This window comes from Apteryx mantelli, chromosome 8, assembly GCF_036417845.1.
Source record: "Apteryx mantelli isolate bAptMan1 chromosome 8, bAptMan1.hap1, whole genome shotgun sequence".
NCBI classification, from domain to species: Eukaryota; Metazoa; Chordata; class Aves; order Apterygiformes; family Apterygidae; genus Apteryx; species Apteryx mantelli.
In genome coordinates, this window is record NC_089985.1 from 25,836,173 (window position 1) to 25,861,769 (window position 25,597).

At 38.3% G+C, this 25,597-nt stretch overlaps 1 protein-coding gene across 7 annotated transcripts in view; it reads left to right on the plus strand.

Annotated features, from left to right (window-relative positions):
- The window catches only part of COL24A1 (collagen type XXIV alpha 1 chain), a 171,395-nt gene that overhangs the window by 53,213 nt on the left and 92,585 nt on the right, over positions 1–25,597 (plus strand). For 6 of the 7 annotated variants that reach the window (XR_010884897.1, XR_010884898.1, XM_067300976.1 and 3 more), the window contains exons 8-19: positions 803–847; positions 3,088–3,141; positions 4,453–4,497; positions 7,557–7,610; positions 8,385–8,429; positions 13,886–13,939; positions 16,498–16,542; positions 22,433–22,486; positions 22,578–22,622; positions 23,028–23,081; positions 23,698–23,751; positions 25,385–25,438. Coding sequence is in view for 5 of the 7 variants with exons in the window: in XM_067300976.1 (XP_067157077.1) it covers positions 803–847; positions 3,088–3,141; positions 4,453–4,497; positions 7,557–7,610; positions 8,385–8,429; positions 13,886–13,939; positions 16,498–16,542; positions 22,433–22,486; positions 22,578–22,622; positions 23,028–23,081; positions 23,698–23,751; positions 25,385–25,438 (603 nt within the window). In the remaining 2 variants the exon portion in view is untranslated. The remainder of the gene's footprint in view (positions 1–802; positions 848–3,087; positions 3,142–4,452; positions 4,498–7,556; positions 7,611–8,384; positions 8,430–13,885; positions 13,940–16,497; positions 16,543–22,432; positions 22,487–22,577; positions 22,623–23,027; positions 23,082–23,697; positions 23,752–25,384; positions 25,439–25,597) is intronic. The other variant, XM_067300975.1, reaches the window with a different exon arrangement.

Below are 25,597 nucleotides of genomic sequence, written 5' to 3' on the forward strand. Positions count from 1 at the left end.
GACCAGATGCTTGGCACCTGCATCAGTCATGCAACTGTTGTAGCCTCTCATTTGGGTCTGTTTGTTTGGGCATGTTTAGTCCAGTGCAAAAACAAACAAGAAGGTTCCCCTTTCAAGTGTACTGATGCAGATGGCAGGTTCAAGCTCTAATTTTAACTCTTCTTTTTTTTTTTTCTTTAAGAGCTAAATTCTCATTTAAATGGTTAACGTACGGGGAGTAAAGTTTGTCAGTTTCATACTTCCAGCACCACAGGGAAGATTTCTGGGATAAGGAACAGGCTATTCTCTCCAGTGGGATAAATTCCATAATATAATACGAGCCGGTATTTGTTCTAATTTAATTTAAAAAAAAAAAAGAGACATTCTGTGTCCTGGAAGGTCTTTCTTCCCAGAGGGTGTCCTAAAACAATCTGAGATGACCCCCTGCTTATGCCTGTCCTTTGAACTGCCTTGTTTGGAAAGGGAATCACAACAAGGATTTGGAATGGGGAAATGCATTCGACTGAATCCAAATCCCTGGTTTCAACAGTCACTGGGGGAGGCGTTCCGTGTACTGATTTGTTTAACGAACACAAGTTTGTGACCATCTTAAGCACACTGATACCTTGAAATTGTCTAGACTTCCATGAACATTTCTTACCCCTTTTTTCTTATTCTGCTTTCATATGAGCTGCTGAATGTAAACCACACTAATTCTGCAAACAAGTTTCAATAAACTCTTAAAGGGAGTTTGAAGTGGGAAGAAAAGGTCTATTTTGTGTGTTTGACTGTATTTATCACACATCTGTTCCATTACCTGCAGGGTCTCAAGGGTTATCTGGGACTGCAAGGGCCACAGGGTGAGCAGGTAAGTGATGAAAGCGCACGGTATACTATACTGTACGGATGAACAGTTGAGGATAGAGGAAGGCATAATCCTATGTAAGCATTCAGTATAAGCAATCAGTGCAAATTGTTGACTGCTTGAGGAAATGATCAAAAGTTCTCGACCAAAAATTTGGACTCTGTAGAGATCAGTATAGCAAAAACGTCCTAAATAAAAGAGAAAAGACCAGCTTGTTTTCTTCAACCACCTCACTGGCTTGGCAGAGCTTGGTGTAAAATTCTTGTTAGAGGAACAGTTCAGATTCTTTCAAAACCCCTGCTGACTTGATGTGTTTTTTTTATCTCCTAGCATGTAGAAAATGAAATGGTTAGTCAGTGCTTTCTTCACACTTCCGTGCCAGTTGAAGACATAATCTGAATGTGAGTTTCAGAGATGGCCACTTGCTGATGCATCTTGTTAGCAATAACAAGGCTTTCAGCTGCAGTGTAAATGGAAGCATGAGTGTCTTTTTGCACAATACTGAAAGGGAAATGGTGATGATAACAGATGATAGTCACCAGAAGGGAGATAAAAACTCATGAACATTATCCATAACTTTAACCGACTTTGACACAAATCCTAACTGAATGAGTAGTGACTTTTATTACAGGCCCACTGGGATTTTTCTGTGTAGACTATAATTTAGCAATGAGATAAAGAGATAGCCAGTGGGAAAAAAAGGCATTGTTAGCTTCAGGAGAAGTGTGCCTCTAGCTTTAAGGGAGTTGCTGGTGAAAAGTGACTGATTGGTTACCATGGAGGGAAAAAGTGAGACTTGCATTGAAGAGTAATTCTGCCAATTACTCGTGCAATCAAGTGTGTGAGTTCCTTTGAAGGCAATTAGATATATTCAAATATAGGAAAAATGGCAATGTAGAATGTTTGATATCTCAGTGTTATCATACTTCTTTTGTCAGTGTTTTCCTTTGTTTTTATTTTGAAAATACTCTGACCAACTTTTCCAGAGAACACTTTGGAGGAAAGTGTTTTATTTTGGAAGTAGTACTTATTGCTGCTATTTTCATGCCTGGCTGGGGAATGTGATGAGTTAGACCAGTTACTTGTTATCTGTAGCACCTGCACGTCTACAATTTTCAGAAGCTTTTACAGAGAAACATTCCTTGAATCTGTGAATTGCTGGATTCCTTGAACAGCTGGGAATGGAAGCTTCCAAAGAGAAGTTGTAAATGCAATGATTCTGCTGCTTTTTGAGTTCTTTTTTACATACGTTTTTTTGAGATCCATCTGAGCTAGAATAGGAAACGATGGATCCCAGTTCCATGGCATAACATCCGTTACAAGGAGAATCACAACCAGTTGAAAGCAAGTGACAGAATCAGCTCAGTGGCAGCTCATATAAACAAAAAATACTGCAAGCTTTTTGCCTCTGCACTTCTGAGTTTGCTTCCTAAGACTTCTGTTTCACCATAAATCAACTATGAACAGCTCAGGGAGGAAGTCCTGATCCATTGCTATAGTGACACTGACATATGACAGTGAGTGGAAGGGTCAGGCTGGGAAAATGTCCAATTTATGGACTTAGCTTGTTTAAAATAAAATTAATTGAACAGAGGTGGGTGAAGCTTCCAGTGTTTCAGTGATGGGGCCACCCCATTTGGCACCGTTTCAGAAAGATGCATTTTTTCTGAAAATAAACACTCAGATGCACAAATGTTAAGTAATAAAACAACAACAAAAATAACTTTTGGACTTGATTAGGAGGAAGAAAGATGGAAAGAGGTTCAATACATTCATGACTAATCCAGTGCTGTAATGGCCTCATTCTGAGACAAAGAATTTCAGCTTTGTAAAGACTCACAGATTCTTCTTTAATTAAAGTTTTAAAGCATTTATCCTATTATACCTAAGACCGGTACAGATACTTCATCATAAGGACCTGTCTCCTACAGACCTCTTCAATAGCTTTTCATAAATACAGTCTATGGTTTTTATTCTGGAAATTGGTGATATGCTTTGTCATATTGCACAACATCTTGGCCTACTCCTCTTGCAATGCTTTTCCAAGGAGAGGTAACTGAAATTGGTGGACTAACATGTGTAGTAAGTTTTAGGGTCTTGCTGTTTAACTTGCACAAAAAGCAAATTTTCAATGAGCTTAAGCTGTTTCATATTAAGAGGACTTAAAATAATAAAACCCCAACCTGATGTTAACTGCATTTTTTTGTTTTGGTTTTTGGTTTTTTTTTTACTTTCCTGTTTAGGGAATTCCAGGAATGGCTGGCAATACTGGCGCAGTTGGTTACCCTGGCAGGCAGGTGCAGTAACTATACTAATAGCTTTGTTTCTTTGTTTTTTTTCTTTCTTTTGATATGGGGCATTAGTTAAAATCATTCCCTTTTTCTCTCATCTGGTACCCCTGCAGTTAATTTTAATGTAGTTTAATGTGTGTAGAACATTAGTCTGATCTACCTTGGAAAAGTTGCCCTATTACTTTGTTGAACTCATGTACTTTTAAAAAGTATTATGTCTAACACTTATGGAACTACTAATAGTATAAATGTATTGGTTTGCATAGTATCATTTATATTTGAACCACACCTCTTTCATGGGTAGCCCTTTGTGCCTTTTAAACTTGGCACTGAGTGAGTTAGATACAGGAATTCTACACCTTTCTGGCACACACAAATCACATTACCAAAGCACTGAATGTCTAAACACTTTACTCTTTCATAAACCTCTTATTATTCTTTGTGTTAACTTCTTTATGTTTTAAGTTCAGACGCAACAGGAAGCTTCTGACTGCAGTATAGTTCCTCTTGATTTGCCCCAGTATGTTTACTTTACTGCTGAAACTATTTCTTCAGCTCTTTGGAGATACAGAATATTAAAAGATTTTGTTTTTGTTTTTGTTTTTTTTTTCCCATTCAGGTAATTGAGAACCAACAAAACTGGAAATCATCTTTCTATAAAGACAAGCACTTATATAAGTATTGATGCCTTGGTGTGGTAATACAAATAATACATAAAGAAGAAATATTCATTATTTTCCCTGTGCATAGATATGTGAGCCAAATTCAGCTATTGACTTCTGTGGGTTTCCTGTCTGCTTAAAGGCTGAATTTGACCAATATTTCAGTATTTTATTAGGTTAGGTTTGTAATGGTTATATATTTTAAAACACCATTAAAATGTTTTATATAGTAGCAGATGATAATGTGATTGTGTTTAATCACATAAAATTTTTAGACCATTTGGACTGCACATGCTGTTCTGACGTTGGCTTGAAAAGAATTGGAAATGTGTCTAAATAAAAAAAGCTTATGAAAAATCCTGTGAAATTATGTCACCATAATGCCAGATCACTGGATCTGGAAAAAATTTCCTCCCAGAAGAAATAATTTTAATGTAAATGAAATTTCAGTTATTGTCTGAGATTCAGGTACGAATTAAGGGGAAACCTTTCTGAACGTGGTCCTTGGGGATGTCCTTGATGACACCCTCTTCAATGCCTATAATTCTGAAAGGTGTATTGCCAGTTTGTAGCTAACAATTACTGTTATAGTTCTTTTCAGTACAGCATTTCTGTTTTGTTAAAATGAAGTAAAAGTCATGTCTTTTTGTAATAGGGTTTAGCTGGCCCAGAAGGTAACCCGGGTCCTAAAGGTGTAAGAGTAAGTAAGCATTTTAAGCATTTTGGCATGCATGACTATTTTTTACACATACAATACATAAGGGGGGTTGGGGAGTTTCATTCAGCCCTGCCAGTTGTATGCCCACTGAATCATCCAGTCTTTGCAGAATCCACAAATGAGAAATCATAGTGTTACTTTTAAAATAAGTTTAAGGATTTTTTTTTTTTTTTTCACGGTAAGCAGCGAGCAACATAGAGCAGTCTCATATTGTTGCTCTTCCTCTCACTTGGAATGCGTACAGACAAGAAAAGGAAAGCAGGACTGAACGTGGGTGTGTGAGCTGGGAGTGAAGAGGAGCGGACGTTTCCTGCCTGAAGCATTATTTCCATAATGGAAGCTGTCAAGAGGGGAGGCAGATCTGGCATTTGCAATCTGTAACTGCTGCAGCAGTTGATAAAGGGAAACAGTCTTGTCACATAAAACCCATAAAAGTCATCATCTTCAAGATTTTAAAATGATTCAGCCAATGACATTCATCCCAGGGAGGGAAGGTTCAAATCTCAGTGCTTTGCTGATTCAAGGTTTGCTTTGATTGTTCCAGGAAATAAAATAGGTTGGCTTTTTTTTTCTTGTTCTTTTTTTAAACAGGCACATGCCCACGCGCACATGTGCTTGCGTGTGTAAATATTCTTTGAAAGTGACCCTCAAGGTCTGGTAGTACACATGGGTTTCCTATCTTGCATGTTGCTGGTTGCATCTGGGATTTGAAGGGGCCTTTCAGGAGGCACTCTCGGGCCCTCAGCTCTGCAGCACTCATGTTGTGCAGATTGCTAAGCAGCGTGCTGGGTTTCCAAGCATCTATTAAAATAATCTCATTGTGTTCCTAGATTTGTTTTTGGTCTTTGTTTTTAAAAGGTGGTTACTCAAAGCCTTCACCTGCAACAGCGTTTTAAGCTTTTTTTTTTTTTTTTTTTTTTTAATTCTTTGTGTCAGTTTTCATTACCATGATGGGAAGAATTAGATTGTCAGGATCTAATGTCCACAGATATTGCACCCTGAGGGACTGCATCTCTCTTATATTTCTTCACTTTATTTTTGCCCAGATTCTCAATGCATTTTGTTTCTTTCTCTTCCCAACAAACATAACATTAAGTGATCCCAATCCCTTCTTGAAAAGTTACTTTTTTCTGTTCATACAAAGCTGAAAATGGCCAACCTTTAATAGTATGAGTAATGTTAGGGGAAAAACAACTGTCAGGTCTTAAGGCCTATATTCCTTTATATGAATTCTACAAGCAACTGCTAATGTAAAGGATGATGCAGCTCTGTTGATAGCGATGTACTATTGTGCCATGGAGGTATATGGTTACGGGATACCTGATCATGTATTATGACACGTGATCCTTTAGAGCTTTAAGTTTAGAACAGTTCTACAGTACAGCTATATTTTGCTTTTCAGCTGTTTTAAGGAGCTATAGGAAAAAAAAGAAGTGCCTTTGTTTTCTTTGCTTTCACTAGGGTTGGATATCAAGATGGGCACTGTCTTTCATAATATCATCAAAGAATGAGTAAAAAATATTTAATTACACTCAGAGGACTAGAGAGAGAGGTATGAAAACAAGAATTTTTTTTTGGTTACTAACATTTTGCTACAATCTCAGTATGAATCTGGTAATGAAGAATCACTTCATGGTACTTTTGTCTGTAAAGTGTACTGTCATTTCTACTGAGTACAGAGCTTGTCTTTATATCCATATAGTAGATTATATGTGCACCACAACAGAAGCGTGAAAACTGAGCTTTTGAAACAACAGAGTATAACAAAATTAAACAGTACAGTGTTACCAGGATTGATTTACAAACCTTAGGAGCCAGCACATAAAACACTTGTGCATATGCAGTCATTTTAAAAAATGTAATAAAAATATTTCTGAGGATAATTTAAAGCATAGGGAACTGGAAGCTTCTGCACATTTTACTTTTCCTAGTTTTGCAGTTAAGGGAATTGACTCACCAATGGACAAGGTGACCTGAAGAGAAGGAAACACTTCAAAAGCATTGCAGCAGTCTGTCATGACTTGCTTTTATCATCTAGAAAAGGTTGTACATATTCTATTTAACATGTAGTTATGAAGGTTCCTATCAGCGAGAAAAATGTTCTGCCTTTATAATTTTCGTTATAGGCTTTGATATTTAGGGGTGGGTGGGTGAGGAGGGGAGAGGGAGGAAGAGTGAGGTTTCTACTGAGATCTGTTGTAGTGATGGAAAGAAAAATTCTTGAGGCAGCCAGAGAGAACAGCATTTTGTAAAGGGCTCAAATAACAAGTTCTTCACTTATGAATATCTTAATTTCAGATTTTTTTATTTTAGTTTTTATCTCTGTTCATTTACTTAATGCTTAACTGGCTGGCTTGTGAGCAAACCCCAGGGATCTGACCTTTCTGTTACCCAGCGATTAGCGTGTCGCCTGTCACAATGGGTCCTCTGCAGAAGGAACCATTGATATTTCGTACCGAAACAACAATTATATTTAGCAATGGATTTAGGAAAAAACCTATTTCTCAGCAAATTTTAGTCACCATTTGAAGGAATATGGTACCACGCAACCACAGGGAAGCTGACTCTTGAAGTGAGGATGTATTTCTGGCTTTCTGAGGGAGAAGGTAGGAGAGGAAATATATCGTGACTGATTTTTAAGGAAAACATTCTGCTTATGACAAGGTAAACTTTCTGGGACATTTGCATGTAAGAGTAATCAGGAAAGTTAAAAAAGATAAGGAACATCTTTTTCTGATTATATTTCATGAGTAAGGTAAATTTCAGTGGCTTCTCTTCCATATTTCATTTATTAGAGCTCTCTGATGCAACTTTGTGACTTTTTGGAGCACTTCCTTTGTATGGTTACTGTTTTTGGTACCTGTATCATAGCGAGTTGTTTTTGCAGTTAGTTGGAGAGTAAATTATGAGTTTCACTAGTAATTTCAAATGAGCCTGGATTTAATCCCTGGATCTTGAACTCGCAGCTGACCAATACTGAGGAACAAGTAGTGTAGCTGGGAAGCCAGCCTTTTTAAAAAGAAGTATTCTTGTGTTTTAAGGGTTTCATTGGACCTCCAGGCGGGACAGGACAACCTGGACCTGAAGGAGAAAGGGTAGGTTTAATGAAACGTCAGTGGTTTAATGAAACATCAGTGAAATATTGGAATGTGTGCGGAAATGCAGTATCTTAAGGATGTAATGTGTTAGAATTGATGCCTGAAAAAAAATACAAAAGATATTACTCTTCATTTGAGTCTTTGTCAAAAGACAAAACTGATATGGAGAAAATAAATATAAATAAATGTATCATATTTATAAATATGATATAAATAAATAGATCATATCAAATTAGTCTAAGCAATGAAATACGATGGTACTGAAGTTAATAAATGTGGGTCACCTGTAAATTATTAATTAGATTTAATCTAGATCTGCAAGGATTAGGGGTCTTTTTTCTTACCACTGAGTTCAGTAATGAGTATTTTTCATTAAAGCAATTTCTCTCAGTCAGTATTTGCCAGTTGCCAGATAATTTTTAGAATGAAATTGTTCGTAGCAATCTCAATCTCTGTTACTCTACGCTTGAGCTTTTTCTTGTTTCTCTTGAGCACAAAGGATGTCTGGCCATATACTTTAATGGAATCAGGATCTGACCCTTCTTCATAGTTCAGCTGATATGTCCAGACTAAAGACTAGCACAGTTTGTGTTTCTACCCCCCTCCTCCCCCACCCATTATAGGGCATTGGCACTATGATTCTTTGCTCAAATCTTTTCTTTATGGTACTTGTTCTCAAACTGTCTTTTCCAATCAAGTGGAAGTTTAATTACTTGAATTTAAATTATTGAAGAAAAGAAAATCTAGTTATGGTGGGTTATTTCTTCTCAGGGCATTCCAGGCATCCATGGCAAAAGAGGCCCTAAAGGGAGACAGGTAAGGCTTCCCACACTTATGATTTCTGCTGCCAGCATAAATGCACCTGTCATTCACTACATAATTTGAAAAATGTTACTCCTATATTTTCTGCAGATAACTTTCTATTGTTTCCAGCTAGTACTTTGCAGTACTGAAAATTCTGTGCAGGGTAAAACTTGCACAAGTTCTGAAGTGAACAACACTTAATCAGCCACAAGGCTTACCATGTTATTAGTATCAGCTTCCTGAGGGTTAAAAGATGACAGAAGCACACAAGTATATTCCTCAAAATTAGCGTTAGCAGAAAGTATAGATATGATGCAAGTTTGAGAAGTTTAATTTTTGTGTTGGCTTAAATGCAGATTAGCAGCTTCTAATGTCTGATATTTCTGGACTATGGCAAATTAAAGCTATCCTCTACTTACCATATATTTCTACAGCTGAGAATAAACACAAATCTTCGAAGCACACATTATCAAGGTTTACATATTTCCTGTGGTATATCTTCTATGCCAAGTCTCTTGTTTTCTGCTGCGACCTTATTATTTTAGGTCTTTGAAGCTATCCAGGAGTTTCCAGTTTTAACTTACTTGTGGTTTGCTATTGGAAACAGCAATAGCGTTCCCCAGTCATGCACTCAGTTGCACTTAGCATTTCAGATGACTTTCAGGTACCACTTTGAACATGCTTGTGCAGCAGTAGTGTTGCCTTTCCCCTTGCTTGGCCCTTGATGTATGCTATAAAAATTGAAGAGAACTCCGTTTAATTATTTTTTGTTTGCTGTGTGACCCTACCATCATATGAAAAAGGCACTAGCCTTCAGTAAAGGCCCTTTTGGTGTAAAGAAAGGCACACAGAGAAGTGTCATTAAACAGAAAGACTTTACTCTTTCTGAAGCTGCCATTAAATTCTAAGTTATAACATCAAAGTAAGGTTCTGTTTTTTAATTATTCAGCTAATAGGACAGGGTGCTCCTGTGCTTTTTGAATATATTATATTTTACCTATAATGTGAATTAAACACTACTACTTTGTGCATCTGAGCAAGTTACAAGAGCTGGTCTGTGCCATCAGTATATTGCAATAGTTGGTAGGGTGTTGTGTCAGTGAGTCACACCAAGCATTTAAGAAGAACAAGCATCTGGATGGAAAACAGAGGGCTTGTGCTCAGGGTGGATAAAGAAAGAGAGGTGGCAATAGGGTACTCTGAAAACCCTATTGCCACCTCTCTTTCCTTATCTTTATAATCATCTCATTCTCAGTGGCAGGTGTCACTACTGCTTCTGATTGCCAGTGCGGTGGTTTGTGTCAATCCCTGTCAGCTGGTGCTATGTGCACTGTGCTGAGCAGTTATTTTTCATTTACAACAAGAACACAGCTTCAATACCAGGTTGTGCTTAATTATAAAAATCACTCTGAAATGGTTTCATACACAAGAGACATCACTGAGAGTGCCTCTGTGCGATGTTGGTGATTAATCTTTATTTAGTACCGATTCCTCTGTAATGTTGTCATTTCCTTAATCCCAAGCTCATTTCAAAGCCTTTCTATAACCTACAAAACACTTACTTGACCAATCCAGCAAAGTGATTAAATGGGAGCCTGACTTAGAGCGCTTTGCTGGATCACAAACTTAGAGAATGTGTCTTTTTTCAGATAACGATAGCTGTGGTGGACCCTGTGACAAAAGACGTTGTCAGAGAGTTAACAGCTCCAGTGATTTGGGGCAGGGCATTGTCACTAAAGGACACTTGGCATGGGAATTGCATAGTGCCTGAAATCAGACTCCTGGCCTTGTCTAGGATGCAACTTACTTCTTTGGACAAGTTTTCTGTCAATAATAATGCTAGAAAAAGAATAGTCTGACTGGCAAAGTTCCTTCTGGAAGAAAACAAATCCTGAATATGATCTCATTTTTTGGAAAGTAATCTGAAGTATAAAAGAAGTGGAGACTGTGGTCTTCTACTGGATAAATACAGTAGTTAATTGAATATTTAATAAGCATTGAAGACTACAGTAAGAGCACATTAGAAAGATAGTAGATAGACAATTATACTTGCTGATGTTTAGTTTACCATCTTGAAAGACAGACAGGCAGTATATTTGACAAGGGATTGTACCATTGATATTCAAAATGCCACCACTTAGCAGGCTTGCTGAGTAGTTATTAGTATTTGTAATGTTTGGCATATTTGAAATGGAACAAAATATTCAGTTGCCAAAATCTTTATCGTGAAGATTACAGAGTGGGGATTTGTTTGAATTTGAGATTGGTTGGATATGCAGTACACTTTAAAGAAAATACTTTATAGGCAAAGCATATGTATCCCATTTCTTTCCATTGTATGCTTATAGTACAAAATTTGTCTAATTCTGCATATTTTTAAGTATTGTCTGTCTTTCTACTATGATGTGTTTTTACGTACGTAGTTTGACCACATTTAGTGGGAATGTTTTTACATAGTTTTCTTCTATATGGGACTAGTTACAACCAGCAGTCAACGTGACAGACCTTATAAACTGCACCAAGAATTTATTAGTCTAGTCCACTGTAACTGTGCAAAAACAGTTAAGCTTCTGTTTTCTATTAAAATTATGAATAGTCTTCCTTCATATGTTTTATAGTAATGTGTTAGATGATAATATTGATGTAATAAAACATTTGTTGCACAGTAGTACTATTATACTACTTCCAATTTTAGACTTTTCTGACTGTTTTCCTATGTTGGGAATTCTCTTTTTCTACTTACTAAAATAGTTTTATCAGCATCAGTTAGAAGACTCATGCTGTTGAGAATGGAGTTATGATGACTGTGGGTAATCTGTCTCCTTCATAATTCGTGGCATGCTGTGGCATGCTGTATTATGTAAATAATCATCTGTGACCTGCATCTGTGATCTGGCGGCTGGAAAAACTGTCCCATTGCATTCTCCATTTCCCTTTTGATGCCTTTTTTTTTTTTTTTTTTTTTTTTTTTAAGATTTTCATGTTTGTTATCTCAATTTTGCCTTTTTCCTACCTACGGTAGACAGTGCAACCAAAATATGCTATTAAAAAAGGGTAGTAAATCTTTGTCTACATGTTATGAGCTGGTAGCTTTTAACAACACAGGCACTGTCAAATACCTGTTTTGCATGTGTGAAATTTTCCATGGGAAAATTTGGCCAATGGTGTATACATTGAATCAATGAAATTGCTATATTGACAACTAGCCTATGAACCTCTACTGTTAAAGTGGTGAGACAGTAATACCAGAAAGGTCTGTACATGTCAGACCTTATGACTATGGCTATAGATTCTCATTTGCGAGTTCCACAACCCGATCCTGAGAGGCATTCCTGTTCTTTGCTTTGCTGAATTTGTAAGAGAATGCAAAAAAAGCTTGAAGTTGTCTTTTGGAAAACATAGACTGGTGAGACGTGCAGAGAGTTGGGTGGCAGAAACTCTGTCCTAGCAGGAAGGGGATGGAAAAAAAGCAAACCAGCATTCCCAGTTTGCAGCACAGTGGCGCGCTGCCCCCGTATGCGAGAGGGGGATCGCAGCGAGTCACGCAGGCAGGGGTTGTCCGGGCTGAGCCCCCGGGGCCGCGGCGAGGGCGAGGAGTGCCGCAGAGCTGGCCTTCTGCCAGGCAGAGGCCCCGCCGGGGACGCGAGCCCGACTGGATCAGGCAGCACAGGTATGACGTCTTCCTCTCCGACTTCTCTGTGCTGAACCCAGCCTGGGCAGTCACGTATTTCCACATTTCATTGGAAGGAAGTCACGGCCTGTACAATCTAGGAAAAGTCAAAAGATTTGAAGTTGCATCTGCAGGCAAATTATCACTATTTTAGAAGCCCTAAGAGTGTAACTTCCTTTTTTCATGTTAATGTTATATCTGCTTCTCCATTTCCATATGTTTTTCACTTCGTTACGTAACCTTTGATAGCACCATAGATATTCTGTATTTTTAATGTCAGTATTGCATGACGGTAAATTGGGTTTTTTGCAGTGAGCAATTGCAGTGCATAAAGTCCCACAATTGTTCTGGAGAGCATTTGACATGTTAATGAAACCTAATGTCTCTCATTTAATACTCCCAAGGTAAAAGCTTTACACCTCAAAGTCAGTGGCAAAATGTCATTGATTTCATTGCTAGTATGATTTTTTCTTCCCACTGCCTGATTGTCCACTGATTCAGTATAACACTATCAGATCATAAAGTAATTAGCTTACTACTCATGTAGTTTATATTTAATAATTACGTGTGTAATTTATAATTAGTTTAAGTGAAAGTGCATTCAATTCAGCAAGTTTTTCTCTTTTCAAAATGTCTATTTGTTAGTTCTGTGTTCAAAAATACAACCTTTACTGTGTTGCAGTTTTTAAAAGATGGCACAGGGAGTGCTATGAATGTCTCAGATTAATTCACAGCATCATGAGTGGTGTCAGGAATTAAGAGTTTAAGTTGTTTCAACATACTATTTTGGCAGTGTGTATATATAGATATTTTGTTTACACATAATAAATTACATTCATTTTTATAGAATTTTTGTTTTAAATTGTGATTTAAACCTAATATGGCTTAAGCGGTCCTTAAAGTTTTTTTTTTTTTTTTTTTTTTTTATGGGATGATCTTCCCACCTCCTTGCTGCAGTTATATACTGTCTTTCTGACTGCTATTGTTATAATATTGTGGAATGATATGCATTCCCTGTTCATTAAGAAAAGAAACTATCCAGCTATATGGATGCCTTCTATATAAGGCACTAAAGTGCCAGTAAAGTGGGGGGTTTCCATTTCATTTTGCTTCTTGCTTTGCAAGAAGCTTTGACACTTCACTTGGCCAATCTGATTTCTTCTACATCCTTGTGTTTAAGGAGGATTGCTATCTCTGATAGCCTAGGCTCTAAAGCAAAAACACTGATAAAATGAATGAGGCTTCCCCGTGTCTTGTTGGCGTTATTGTTTCAGTCTCTAGATGCAGACTGAGGAAGGCAAGTGTTCACACTGGTAAGACAGTGTTGTGCCAGAAGAGTGGAAAATTTGTTTTCTAATGCACATTTGTCACACTGAGTCTGAAGCCATTAATATTTGGGAAGAGTGAGAGGAGAGTGAAAGACAACATTTTAGTGAATTCTATAGGCCACAGGAAAAAAACATTAATCTTGAGGTAATAGCACCAAGCAGGGAGATAGGAGACTTCAAGCACAAACAATCTGAGTTATATTGCTGTAATATTGCTCTCAAAGCACTCATTTGTCTGATTTTATCCTTCACTTATGTTATATAGTTACATCTTTTTGGATAAGATTTTAGAAGACAACAAAATACCAACTGAACAGCGCAGCTGAAATTTTTCCCCTCTCCCTTCCCTCCATCTCTCTCCTGAACCCCCTTGCTGGTATCTTAATTTCTAAGATCTGTAGGAATTTGGTGCTCAAACCACCTTTTGTGTCTTGGATCATAAAGAACAAGTATTCTCTTTTCTGCTTTAGGGTTTTCCAGGTGACTTTGGAAATAGAGGACCACCTGGTCCAGATGGGAATCCTGTAAGTATCAAATTGTGTTGATTAATGTGATTAAAATATGTAACATTCATGATTAACTCCCTTCCAAAATAAAAAGGAAATTTTTGCCTGAAAAGCAATTTTCTGAAGCCTACAGGAAGATTTCTATTACTTTTATGTGGAAAGTGCTAGGTCAGTACTGTAATGAGCAGTGGTGTAAAAATGAAAGGGAAAAAGACCAGAAAGCTGCTGAGAGCGCGTAGCTTCCACTGCTGCAGGTGCTGGCTACCTGGAGAATCAGATGTTTTCCTGTCCCTATTGCATTACTGATTAGTGTTTTGCCTTCAGAAATTCTTGCATTGGATATATGATTTTCACATTCTTTATTTAAACCATAATTCTAGGATTCCATTAAAAAAAGGCATTCTGAATTTGTGTGCCAAAACCCAGGCTTTTGTCTGCTCATGCATTTGATAGTTGATTTTATCCTTTGAATGTTACTGAATACGCTTGCTAGTATGTCATTTAGTGCATTATAATCAGTATGGTAACAGCTCCGTCCTTGGCAGCACGTTCAGGCTAAAGTGCTCTGGTGGTGCAGTGCTCAAACTGGGGCACCGTCACGTCGCTTTACGGGCTGTCCTCAAAGGAGCTTTGCTGTCTTGCCCTACTTGTAGAGAAGCTCTGGCTGCAGACTCCAAACTCAGGTTTCCTTTGATATGGGAAACTGGTGTAAAGGGCTTTGGGCCAGATGAGCAAACGGCAGTTTGAATCTGCTCTCACTGCTGGGTCGACTTTGGAAACTGCTATCAGTTGGCCTCTGAAGGCTGCTCAGATATGGTCAGCAGCTGGGCAGTGCTGGTCTCCTTTCTAAAGGCCTGCCCTTTCCTGACCCCAGGATTGGAAGTTTGTTTTAGAAGAGCTTCCATGAATTTTGCTGGTGCAATTATTATCCTTTGGTGCCAGCATTTTGGAACACGGGAGAAAATTATTTTGCATTTCTGGTTTCTGAGGCAGTTTCCCTTGGGGGAAGCTCAGGTGGTGTCAGCCTGGTGCTCATCATCTTGAAAGTGCTCTGAGGGGTTGTCAGTGGGGCCAGCTGCTTTGCAAATGGCATACAAGGGTGAGTTCTCCCTTGCCTTGCTGGTACTCCCAGATCCCCCTCCTTTCCTGAAAAGCAGATATGCTTTTTCCACAGGATCTGAAGAACAACAGTACTTTAATAGAAACAAGCTCAGAAGGCCTGGATCCTAAATTACAGACTTGCACATTACAAAGAAGCCTGTTTTAACACAAACATTTGCAAACAAGTTCCTTCTAATCTGCCAAGACAGCTGCTGCTCTTACTGCCTCCTCAAACAGGCAGCAGCCCCTCTGCCTGCCTCCCCCCAGACTCGCCCCCAGGGCTTGCTCAGGCAAGGGGCCAGGGCCGCAGCTGCGGGGGCTGCAGCCCGGCGCGATGCTAACGCGATGCTCGCAGAGCCTGTTGGTGAGCTGGCGGTGGGGAGCGGGGCTGCCTGGGAGGCCTGCGCTGGCAGGAGCTTGGCGGGCAGACGCTCCTCCCTTGCGCTGCCCCGGCTAATGGCGTCTGTCTCCATGCCCAGTTCCTTCGATGAAGCAGAGCAATGCCTTGCCCGTTTCCACAAACACCCTCCCGGCTCCCTGAGGATGTCGGTCTGCTCTGGAGGACGTGGCTGCAGCGTCCGACCTGCCGCAGTTAGTTCGGGGCAGGTCGGAGGTGGGTGCGGGAGGAGAGGGCAGAGCCCGGAGGAGCCCCTGCGCCGTGCCCAGCGGCTCTGCCCCTTGGGTAGCTTCTGAGCGGGCACAGCTTGGACGGCGACGGACTGCGGGGAGCCCTCGGTAGGATTTCCATTGCGTGGCTGGTCTCCGAGGTGGGGACAGCCTGCGGGAAGGGTGCTGGCCCGGAGGGCTGCGATGCCGCTGGCATGCAGGGCGGAGAGGCCGGGCGGCCATCGAGCTGGCACTGTGCAGAACTTCAGCCTCTGCTGAGCTGGATTTGAATGCAGCGGAGACGGTTGTTGTTCCACTAATTGAAACAATCAAACATTTTTGTATACTGCAATGGATTAATAATAAAAAAACACTATGAAATGTGAAGGTATTAGTACTCTGTTTCTGTTCAGTCACATTTGTTCTTGCTACATAAAGTACAAATAATCTAGTTCATATCAAGAAATAATTTTCCATAAAGAGAATAAAACCTTTAAATGTGATTTACGAATGTCAGTCTTTGAACTGGGCTGGTGTCCTGTTTATCTTTAAAGAAATCTTCATAGAGTCTCATGGAGTCCCCCACCACCTCCATTGTTTTTCTCTTCTTCCCTCTTAAAATATCAGGATATCAAATCTGGTATTCCTTGCTAATGCAGGAATGATTTTATGATGCAAATATCTAATTCCTCAGTCAAGGGTTTCAATAAGTATATTCCCTTACATAGTGCTAAGCTGTCACATTTCAGGAATTCCCTAGATAAATCCCAATTTGTTTACTTTGCAGATCACTTTTATTTATCTTACTAGAACTGATAATTTGTTAAAATATTAAAATACTGATAATCTAAAGTTATTTGTCTTTTAAGGGAATTGTTGGTGGTGTTGGTCCTCCTGGATTTCCAGGACTAAGAGTGAGTAGAATTCTATTTATTTATTTTGGTTTGGCTTCACTACAATGTTTGCACTGTATGTTTGTGAAAAAGTTAAAAAAAAAAAAAAAAAAAAAAAGAATTCAGGGATTCTGGGAGTTATTTAAACAGATTTTTTTTTTTAATTAGCCACAATTTTAATTAAAATCACTTCACAAAATTGCTGTCATATTGCTGGTATGGAGCATTTGTGTACTGTTTTTTTATTTGTATGCTTGTTTCTGATCTTCTGTGTCTGGATTTTTTTTTTATTTGAAATAGCCAAGTTTGCTATTTTTTTCAGTATCATCCTCAAATCTTCCCTTTTTTTGTGTATTTTTAAAATAAGCTTGTGCTACCCATTATGCAGTTGCAAATTGTAGCTGTATAGAGGCAGTCACACCAGAGAATGCTCCATGGTGTGAGAGTGTCGTACAGGAGGTGGGAATGACAGTGACACTTTCAGGCAGTGTGGCCTTACTCCCTTATTTCAAGTAATTCATGTGTTTACTGACAGAGGACCTGGTTTTGACCATCAATGCTGGCTCATTTGAGGCTGGTTACCCAGCCTTGTTCATAGTTCATAATATGTGGGAGAAAATAGCTTATTTACACTTGAATTAAGAAAGCCTTGATTGTCTCTTTCTTTTCTTTTCTTTTCTTTTCCTTTCCTTTTCTTTTCTTTTCTTTTCCTTTCCTTTTCTTTTCTTTTCTTTTCTTTTCTTTTCTTTTCTTTTCTTCTTTTTTTTTGATGTCTTGAGCTCTAAAACATTCTTGAAAACTTTGTTAGTTTACACTGATGGCCATCTAACTTTTCCTTTGAAGGATGACGGTTGAGTTCTATTATTATTACTTTTAATTATATGCTTGTAATAAGAAATGTTGCTATAAGAAGTCCCTTGCTGCCTGTTTGGGGTTGTTATGGTGTTGCTACAGTAAGACACAAGCTTGGTCAAGGAACCCCTGCAGCTTGCAGCCCTCATCATGCAGACGTGACTCACTGTGTTCTTAGTTGACGTGTTTGAGCCAACTGAACCACTTGTGAGACTAGAGGTTGCACTCTTGGGAATTTGCTTTGAATTATAGTTTGCTTTTTTTCTTACGTGGCCATCTTTGGAATTTTATCTCAGGGACTTTGATAGCCATACAAATTTATTTGAGGTTTTTAGGAAAAAAAGAATATTATATATCACTTCTATAAAGACACTGTTAATAATTACTATGATTAAACTTAAATTCAGCAGTTTAGCCCTTCCTGGAATTTGTGAACATAAATGTTTGCAGATCAGAGATCCATTTTCTGTGTTGTTGAGTTGCAATCATTTTCACAGAGAGATTGATTGTCAATAAGTTTTTTTATAAAACATCAATGATATTGTCAATGATCAGTCCAAAGCCTTTGCCACTGGTAGGTTTCCAAAACACTACCATAAGGAGATTAAAAAGACTTTTAACCCATTGTCAGACTGGGGTGCTCTTGCTTTGAGCCTCAACCTATGTTGAAACAAGTTTGCATTCATAAATTGTCAATAAAACAAAGGTTAGTTTTGCCAAAAAAATATTTAGACTCTCAGATATGCAGTAATAGCTGATTTCTTGATGCTGGAATGAAGAGACGGTGTGTTTAAAATACTCCCACATATAAGTGATAGGAGTGGATTTGCTCAAAACAGCAGTACTTACCAGAGTTGATGGCATAATTAGATTTTGACCAGCACAAAATCTATAAGGGTTTTGCCTGTAAACTCCATTTGTGTGGGCTACCACCTCTCCTTTCTACATGGGGCCCTTTGCACAGTTCCAGCTGTGTAAAAGAACATGTGCATGTTTACTCTACATATCTTTTACTCAAAGCAAAGACTCCTTAACTAGGCAAAATTTGAGATTTGCTCCCTCATCATGTACAATTACCAAGCTAATTGCTCTTGCTGATAGTTTTTAGTTTTGCAATGTGACAATTTGGGGCAGGACTTTTCCAGAGAGGACTCTGCTATTCTCATCTTTTCTTGGTATTAGAGTTTAAACCCCAGGAAATGTTACAAGTTTTATATTATGTGTTGCTGCTCCCTTTGACTGCAGGGAATTGGGGGTCTTTTGTGGAGCAGGGAGCTCCTTTGATCCCTACACTTGTGTGTTTGTAGCTGAGGTGGGTGTATATATACTGAAAAGCCATGACATTTTTGGAGGCAGAACTAATTTTGCAAATAAACTTCTGGTCTTAACTGAGTGTAGTGCCTGGGATGGCAAATGTGTGAACAAAAATATGTATGGACAAGTGCCTATGATGTACAAATGCTGCTCAGTAAAGGTAGGTAGGGTCACTGTGTGTCCTTCTGACAGCCTAATAGATCTTATGGATGTGTTGGGTTGGTTCTAAAGGTATCTTCTTTCCTTGAGCCAAGACACGTTAGAAATGCTGCTTAAGGACAGCTAACTCTCCCTGGTTAATAAGACCTTACTGGCACGGCAAGACTTTGCAGTTGAGGGAAAGGGCCCAGCAACATTTCCTCCAAATTTCTCAACAGTCTTTGGAAACTTCCAAAGCACCAGCAAATCTGTGTGGTTTAAAAATAAGGTCAATACATGACCAAAAAGGACTTCGGTAGCTAATGAGATGAGTCTTGTGTGGATGCTCACACAGTGCATAGACATGATCAGCAAAGCTTACCCCTGTGCACCCCTCTGTGTCTCTGCACCACCTCAAATTCGTGCTCTTGTTCCCAGTTTCCCAGACAGTAAGATAATTGGAGGAGTTATGCTTTGTTCTGTATTTTCTTTACAAGGGACTATTGCACCCTTTAAACTGTTACAGAGTCTCACCAAGACCCTGGGGAAATTTTGGGTGACCCCCACCATCCCTGACAGTTTGTGCCACACAGCCCTATTCCTGCACTGCGCCTGCTCTCGCCAAACGGGTTCGTGCACTCTGGCCTCAGTTTTCACATGGCCCTTGTTCAGGCAAGTGCCGGGTCATCCAAAACTGAATAAAGAATTACAGATCTTAATATTTGTCCTAGAATACTTAGTCAATTGTAACACATTATACTATTACAAGATGAAATGTTGAACAGTAGATTAAATATATTATACTAGCAGAAGCCAACAGCATTAATTCAAGTAGCTTGTCCAGCCCAGCTGTATGCAATGCCAAGAGCTAATTATACTTTTATGTTTGTTCATGAGAACAATGGTAAAGCAAGCAGCATGGGCAAGCTGAGGCCAAGAACTCCTTCCTCCCATGACTTTTTCAATACATCAAAACTGTTGCCAAGTTCAGAGTTTTGGCTGGCTGAGCAGTCAGTCTCTCATGATTTGCAAGGCCATGAGTTTTACTAAGATGAGGATTTTGAGAAAACTTGCTACTACAATTGCCAGAGCAAGTTTTTCTCTTAAAATGAATGGTTTTTTTTTCTTTAAAGAAAAACATTCTTAATACTAGGAAGCATTGCTTTTCCTTTCCTTGTATCTTCTCTTTTTCATTCAACAGGTAAAAGCTATTTATTTTTAGTTTCACTAATCACATATAAATGATGGAAAAAATGGGCTTCATGTAGCCCAAGTAATTTTTGTTTTCATTGCTGTTAATTTTTTCTATGTTTTAAAACACTGCTAGATTGGATGATATGAAAATAATACACTAGTGTCTGTATTTCTGCAGATTGAATCTGTTATTCTTAACAGTATCAACTCAACAGACATTGTATATTCAATCCCCCATCTTGAACAGTGAAAATAAGTTTTAATTTTTCACTTCTAATAAATGCAGAACGCATTCCCCAAAATAGATTTTTTAATATCCTTGCATACCTATCAAAAACTCCTTAACAACTTCAGCTATGCAAACCTATATCTAAAATGAGGTGACACAGATGTCAGCATTGGTGTATTTGGAAGGCAGTTGCTCTGATAAGATGGACCAAATATGTGGTGTTTGGTAAATATATTTATGAACTGATCTTATGTCTCATAAGATTGTTTACACAATCAGCATGCTTATTTTTCCTACAAAAGGAAAAGTTTTGCCATACAGTAATTAAACCATAAACACAGAAATGAAGCTAATCTAATTTTTAAATTGATGACTTTTGTCTCCCTTTTATAGTGACTAATTTAGAAGTTTGTTATATATCTCCTGCCAAGTTTTAACCAAATCAGTCAGCATGTGCTAACATACAGCAGAGCTGATGTAAATAGAGGACAATTTAAAAAACTGACAGAGTTATTAATTCAACTCTTTTCTCATCAGTAGTTTAAACTCTGTATCTCCGTACTCACCTTAAGGCAGCAAGTGTGACTGCCTTCTAATGAGAAGAAAGATTTTCAGGTTTAACATAATCTGAAGATTTCCAGCCCTTCTCCATGTCTGAGATTCAACTTACAAGCGTGGTACTCAGGTATAATGACTATAGCTATCTAGTGTAAAAGGGACATTTTCTCTTGAAATCATTTTTCATTTCTGTTTTGGTGTAGTTCCAACTCTTTGCTGCTAATTAGGCCAGCCAAATGTCTCTAGAGGCAACTCTAGATTCCATACTCTGTTGCAGGAGTTTTATCAATCTGAATTTTGTTAAGCTGTTTTGGAACCTCTTCCTGTTGCCTTTCTAAGCTGAATTTCCCAGCTCGGTACCCATCCGTGCTTTTGCAGCCAATGCCGTTGTTAACATGAGTATGTATTTCAGGATATACAAAATAGCCTTCCTGAATCGGTATCTACAGCAAAAGTAAGACATAGCAATGGATACAATTTATCTTGGCATCAGCTAACATGACAAAACGTATCTTTTAAGCAGTCGTGGAAAGTTAGAGCAATATAGAGTGACAGTTTTTCTGAGAGCTTTACCAAACATCACTGAGAAGCTAAGCCATCAGTCTTCCTTCTTCTTTAGCAAACCATGAAGTTGGTGATGGCTGCAGAAGAATGTTTTTGCTAACATTACAAAAGAATAAAGAAAGTGTGCTGAATTGGAAAAAAATCAATAAGTGTCTGCTTCCTCTTTTCCATGTTACTCTCAGCAAGTAGAAAAAGATTTTTGTGTTTATATTTGTTGTTAAACTCTTTTATAGTGTTTGCAGCTGCAGATGTATAACACTGCTATGTTTTTCAGAGGTAGAAAAGGTAGAAAGTAGATGGACTTTTCCCTTTGTAATATAGTTTTAGCTCTTGCTGGGTCTTTTCTTAAGTTTAGCCAACCATCTTTCTCTAATGTGGTGTTGCTGTGTTGATCTTTTAAGTATTGTTTTGCTTTATTTTGTTCTCTCTCTCACTCACTTTTGAGATGGAACTGTAAACCCAGAAAGTAGGGATGTAGTAAGAGCTTGAAGGTACCTGAGGATGGAAGCAGTTAACTCACCTGTCAGAACTTAGGTTAAGAGTGCTCACATGGTGCAATTTTGGGAGAATTCCATCTCCTTTTTTTAACTTGTAGAATTTACTGAGACATCAAAAAAAGAAAAAAAAAGAAAAAAGAAAAACCCTCTTTTTATGAAATGTCACTATTCACAGTAGAATAATTCCTTTAAGACAAATTTGATGCTTGCAGAATAGTGATGTGTCGTATAACCTCAAAGACAGAGAGGGAATGACCACTGAATGTGCTGCTGTAGTATAAAGGAAAGGTTCCTTATTCTGCATTGCCCAGCACACCACTGTGTTCTCCTGGATACGTAATATTCAGAAGAAGAGGGAAGCTTGGTTCTTGGCGTTACTGCTGATGTGGATGGGAACCATAACGGTGGAGGACTTATAACATGGATACTTTCCCCCAGGAAGCTATACTGACAAAATTTTTGGTTTCTGCCTGTGGTGCAGAAAACACCATATTGTGTTACCAGTCTCTAAGTTACTACACTTCAGCAAACATTTAATGCAGTCACCTTTTCTGCTGTCTCCTAGGGAGGTGTTGGGCCAGCAGGACCAAGCGGACCATCAGGAATTCCAGGGCCCACGGTACGGTGTGAAACATTCCCACACCCAGGTGCCTTCACTGCTTTCCAAATTAGAGACAAACTTTGGATTTTTATTTTCTTCACTTTAACAGGGTCTTCCAGGGAGTGTGGGACAGCCTGGAATGAAAGGTGATAAGGTGATTTAAATAGTTCCATTATCCTAGAGATACATTCCTGTCAGACTTCCTTTATCAAAACTTGAGCAAAATAACATGCTTGACAAAGCCTTCCATTTTTCTTTTTGATTTCTTTTCTCTTCTGCTTTTTCTTTTTATAAACTATTTCAGACCTGGAAATTGATCCTTTGGGCAAACTCACTTCTGGACAGAGTACTTCTTACTGAGCATAACAGTGTCCAGTGCTGTGTCTGTAGGGTTTGCTGGCCTGGGTGCTGCAGTGCAACATCTTGCAATGTCATTCAAAGATCTGTGCTACAGTTTTAAATACTAAGCACTGATTTTGTTTTTCTCCTTCTCTAATTCTGAGAACTACCCTGTTATAAGCCACATACATATATCTGTATAAAATAATATGTTGTTTAGGGTGAACATGGCCTTGCAGGAGAGCCAGGAGACCAGGGGTACCCAGGAGACAAGGTAATTTTTAATTGCACTGTTTTACAGAATTGTCCAATTTCAGCCACTTCTTTAGGCTTTTAAAGTGCAACAACTCATTTGCATAAAAGTAGAATGCAGTAGTAAAAGTTACTGGGTAACACTGAATTAACATATTTTTCAAAAATGCTATGCTAATTAAAACTCAGTTGGGGAAAGTAGTCAATGAAGACAGGTAAAGGGCATGGGCAGAATTCTGGCTGTTGTGTGTTCAGAGATGCATCAACCAAGAGAAGTAGTTTGGTGTGATCCATTTCCTACTGAAACCTGCTCAGAGGCTGTTGTACAAGATCCTTTCCCTTGATCCTGAGACTTCATTTGAACTTCATCTGGACCAGCTTTGCTTAGCAGCAGCCCATGGTCTGGCATGTCACCTGGTAGGAAACTGAGACAAACAAGTATTCTGTTTCTTTGACTGGTACATCAGAAGTCACTAAAATAGTGCATCCTGCGAGAACTCTTTTGCTGAACTCATTTCAGATCCCGCAGAATGATTTTGAAGCCTGCTTTGGGTGGCAAAGTATAGCAATCTATTTACTGCTTCCAACATAAGGCAATGATACATTTTCATTTGTATTTAATAGCTTTCTTTTTTCAGGGTGCTCTTGGTTTACCAGGACACCCAGGGATCAGAGGAAAGCCAGGACCTCCTGTAAGTTTAAACATTTATTTTTGCTGTCAGTATATCACTGTATGTTCTATTTGATACTTCTCTGTGTCTCACGTTTAGGCCACATGTCATCCTCTAGAAGCCACTTAATGTCAAAATGCACAAAGAATAAGGCCTAAGTTTGTTTTATTTTTAGTGATTTATAATTGGTGACTCAGTCAGATCCTGACATGTGTGAGTTATAATATTAAGATCAGTATATATTATATATGTCAGATTTTAATATGGGAGTTACTTATGACATTTGGCATTCTGTGACAGTCGGTTTCAGGGAACAGACATCATCATAATGTCAGAACCAAATTCACTAAAAGATTTGGAAGCTGCCCAGGTGACCATTTGGGCTAGGTGAATTTGCAGAGAGTGTGGGAAATCTTGTAATAATGGCCAGTCATTTCTCACAGGGATGGGAGCGGTCATGGATTATAGTAATTACTGATTTGGGGCAATTTAGAAGTATCTGTTTGTAAATGTTAAGACATAGCTTAAGGGTCTGATGTTACCTGTAACACAAAATAAAGCATTTAGTGATTTTCATTCTAATAATGCAGTCCTGGGCTTCTGAATTGACTTCATGATTTTAACTTTTCCAAACCTCTTTTCTGTGTATAATTAAGAGCAGCCAACACTTAATGCTTTTAAAGGATTAATCACTCCAGTCTCAGCTTTCATATGTGCAGTGAAACCACCATTGGATAACCTACATAGCTGTCTGAAAGGTCATAGGTCCTTAGAATCAATTAAAAAAAACTCTTATTTTGTCCTAGATAATTTACAGTGTAAACCCTGACCTTGCAAGACTTTTACAAATTTGCTTACCCTTACATGCAAAAACATGGCCTGTTATATTTAAAGATAAGCATGCGCTTTAGCCCTTTCCCAAGAAACGGTGGACTTCAATCACAAATTGGATGTGAACAACTTCTTCACCTTCATTAAAATAAGATATGAGAGCTCAGTCCTGCAAGTAACATGTTTAACTTTGCAGAAATAAGCAAACAATTATATTAAAAACATAAGAAGATTTTCCAGGTTAGGCTTGAGTTTTACTAAGGAACATGCAGTTATGGCAGCAGCAGCAGCAGCAGCAAAGGCTTAAAAATGTGAAAGAGCAGATATAATTTAGAGAAATATTTTGGTCAGTTTTTTAGGTATGTCAGTATTTGTGTATAACGGAGTCATTACAACCTGTGGATAGGGCTCAATTAAATTCTTTGGCCAGGAATGGCCAGTTAAGATATATTGGTAAGTATATAAACCAATATTCGTAACAGTTACTTCCTGGCCTTTTAAACAATATACAATTTTTTGTTATGAAGACAGCCGTATATTTCAAATTTGTTATTTATACAAATATTTGGGCTATCCCAAACCTCCCAATTTTATTTATCTAAAACTAATTTGCATTTTATTCATTGCAGCTTCAACGAGGTATGAAGAACGAGTCTTAATTTAATCCAAAGAGAAGCAATATAAAATTTCCTATTTAATAGAAAAGTCAGCTCAACAATTTTGTTGGTTTCCTTTTTGGTAATTTTTTGAAATCTTAATAAGAGTCTGTTGTTTAAAAAATTCAATTTTTTATCAAAAACCTAACAGCCTGGATTCTTTTAAGGGAAAAATTGGAGATCCTGGATCACATGGACCACTGGGTCCTCCAGGTCCTGAGGTAAGAAATTGCTTGATTAAATATAAATGGAATGTCATTTACTTTTAAATTATAAAAATCAGTCAAATGGGTTTGTTTCACAAATATTGTTGTCTTATTTGATTCAGAGAGTACTTTTTATTTAGTCATATCCTAGAGGCCGATGGGTTAATTCTTCTC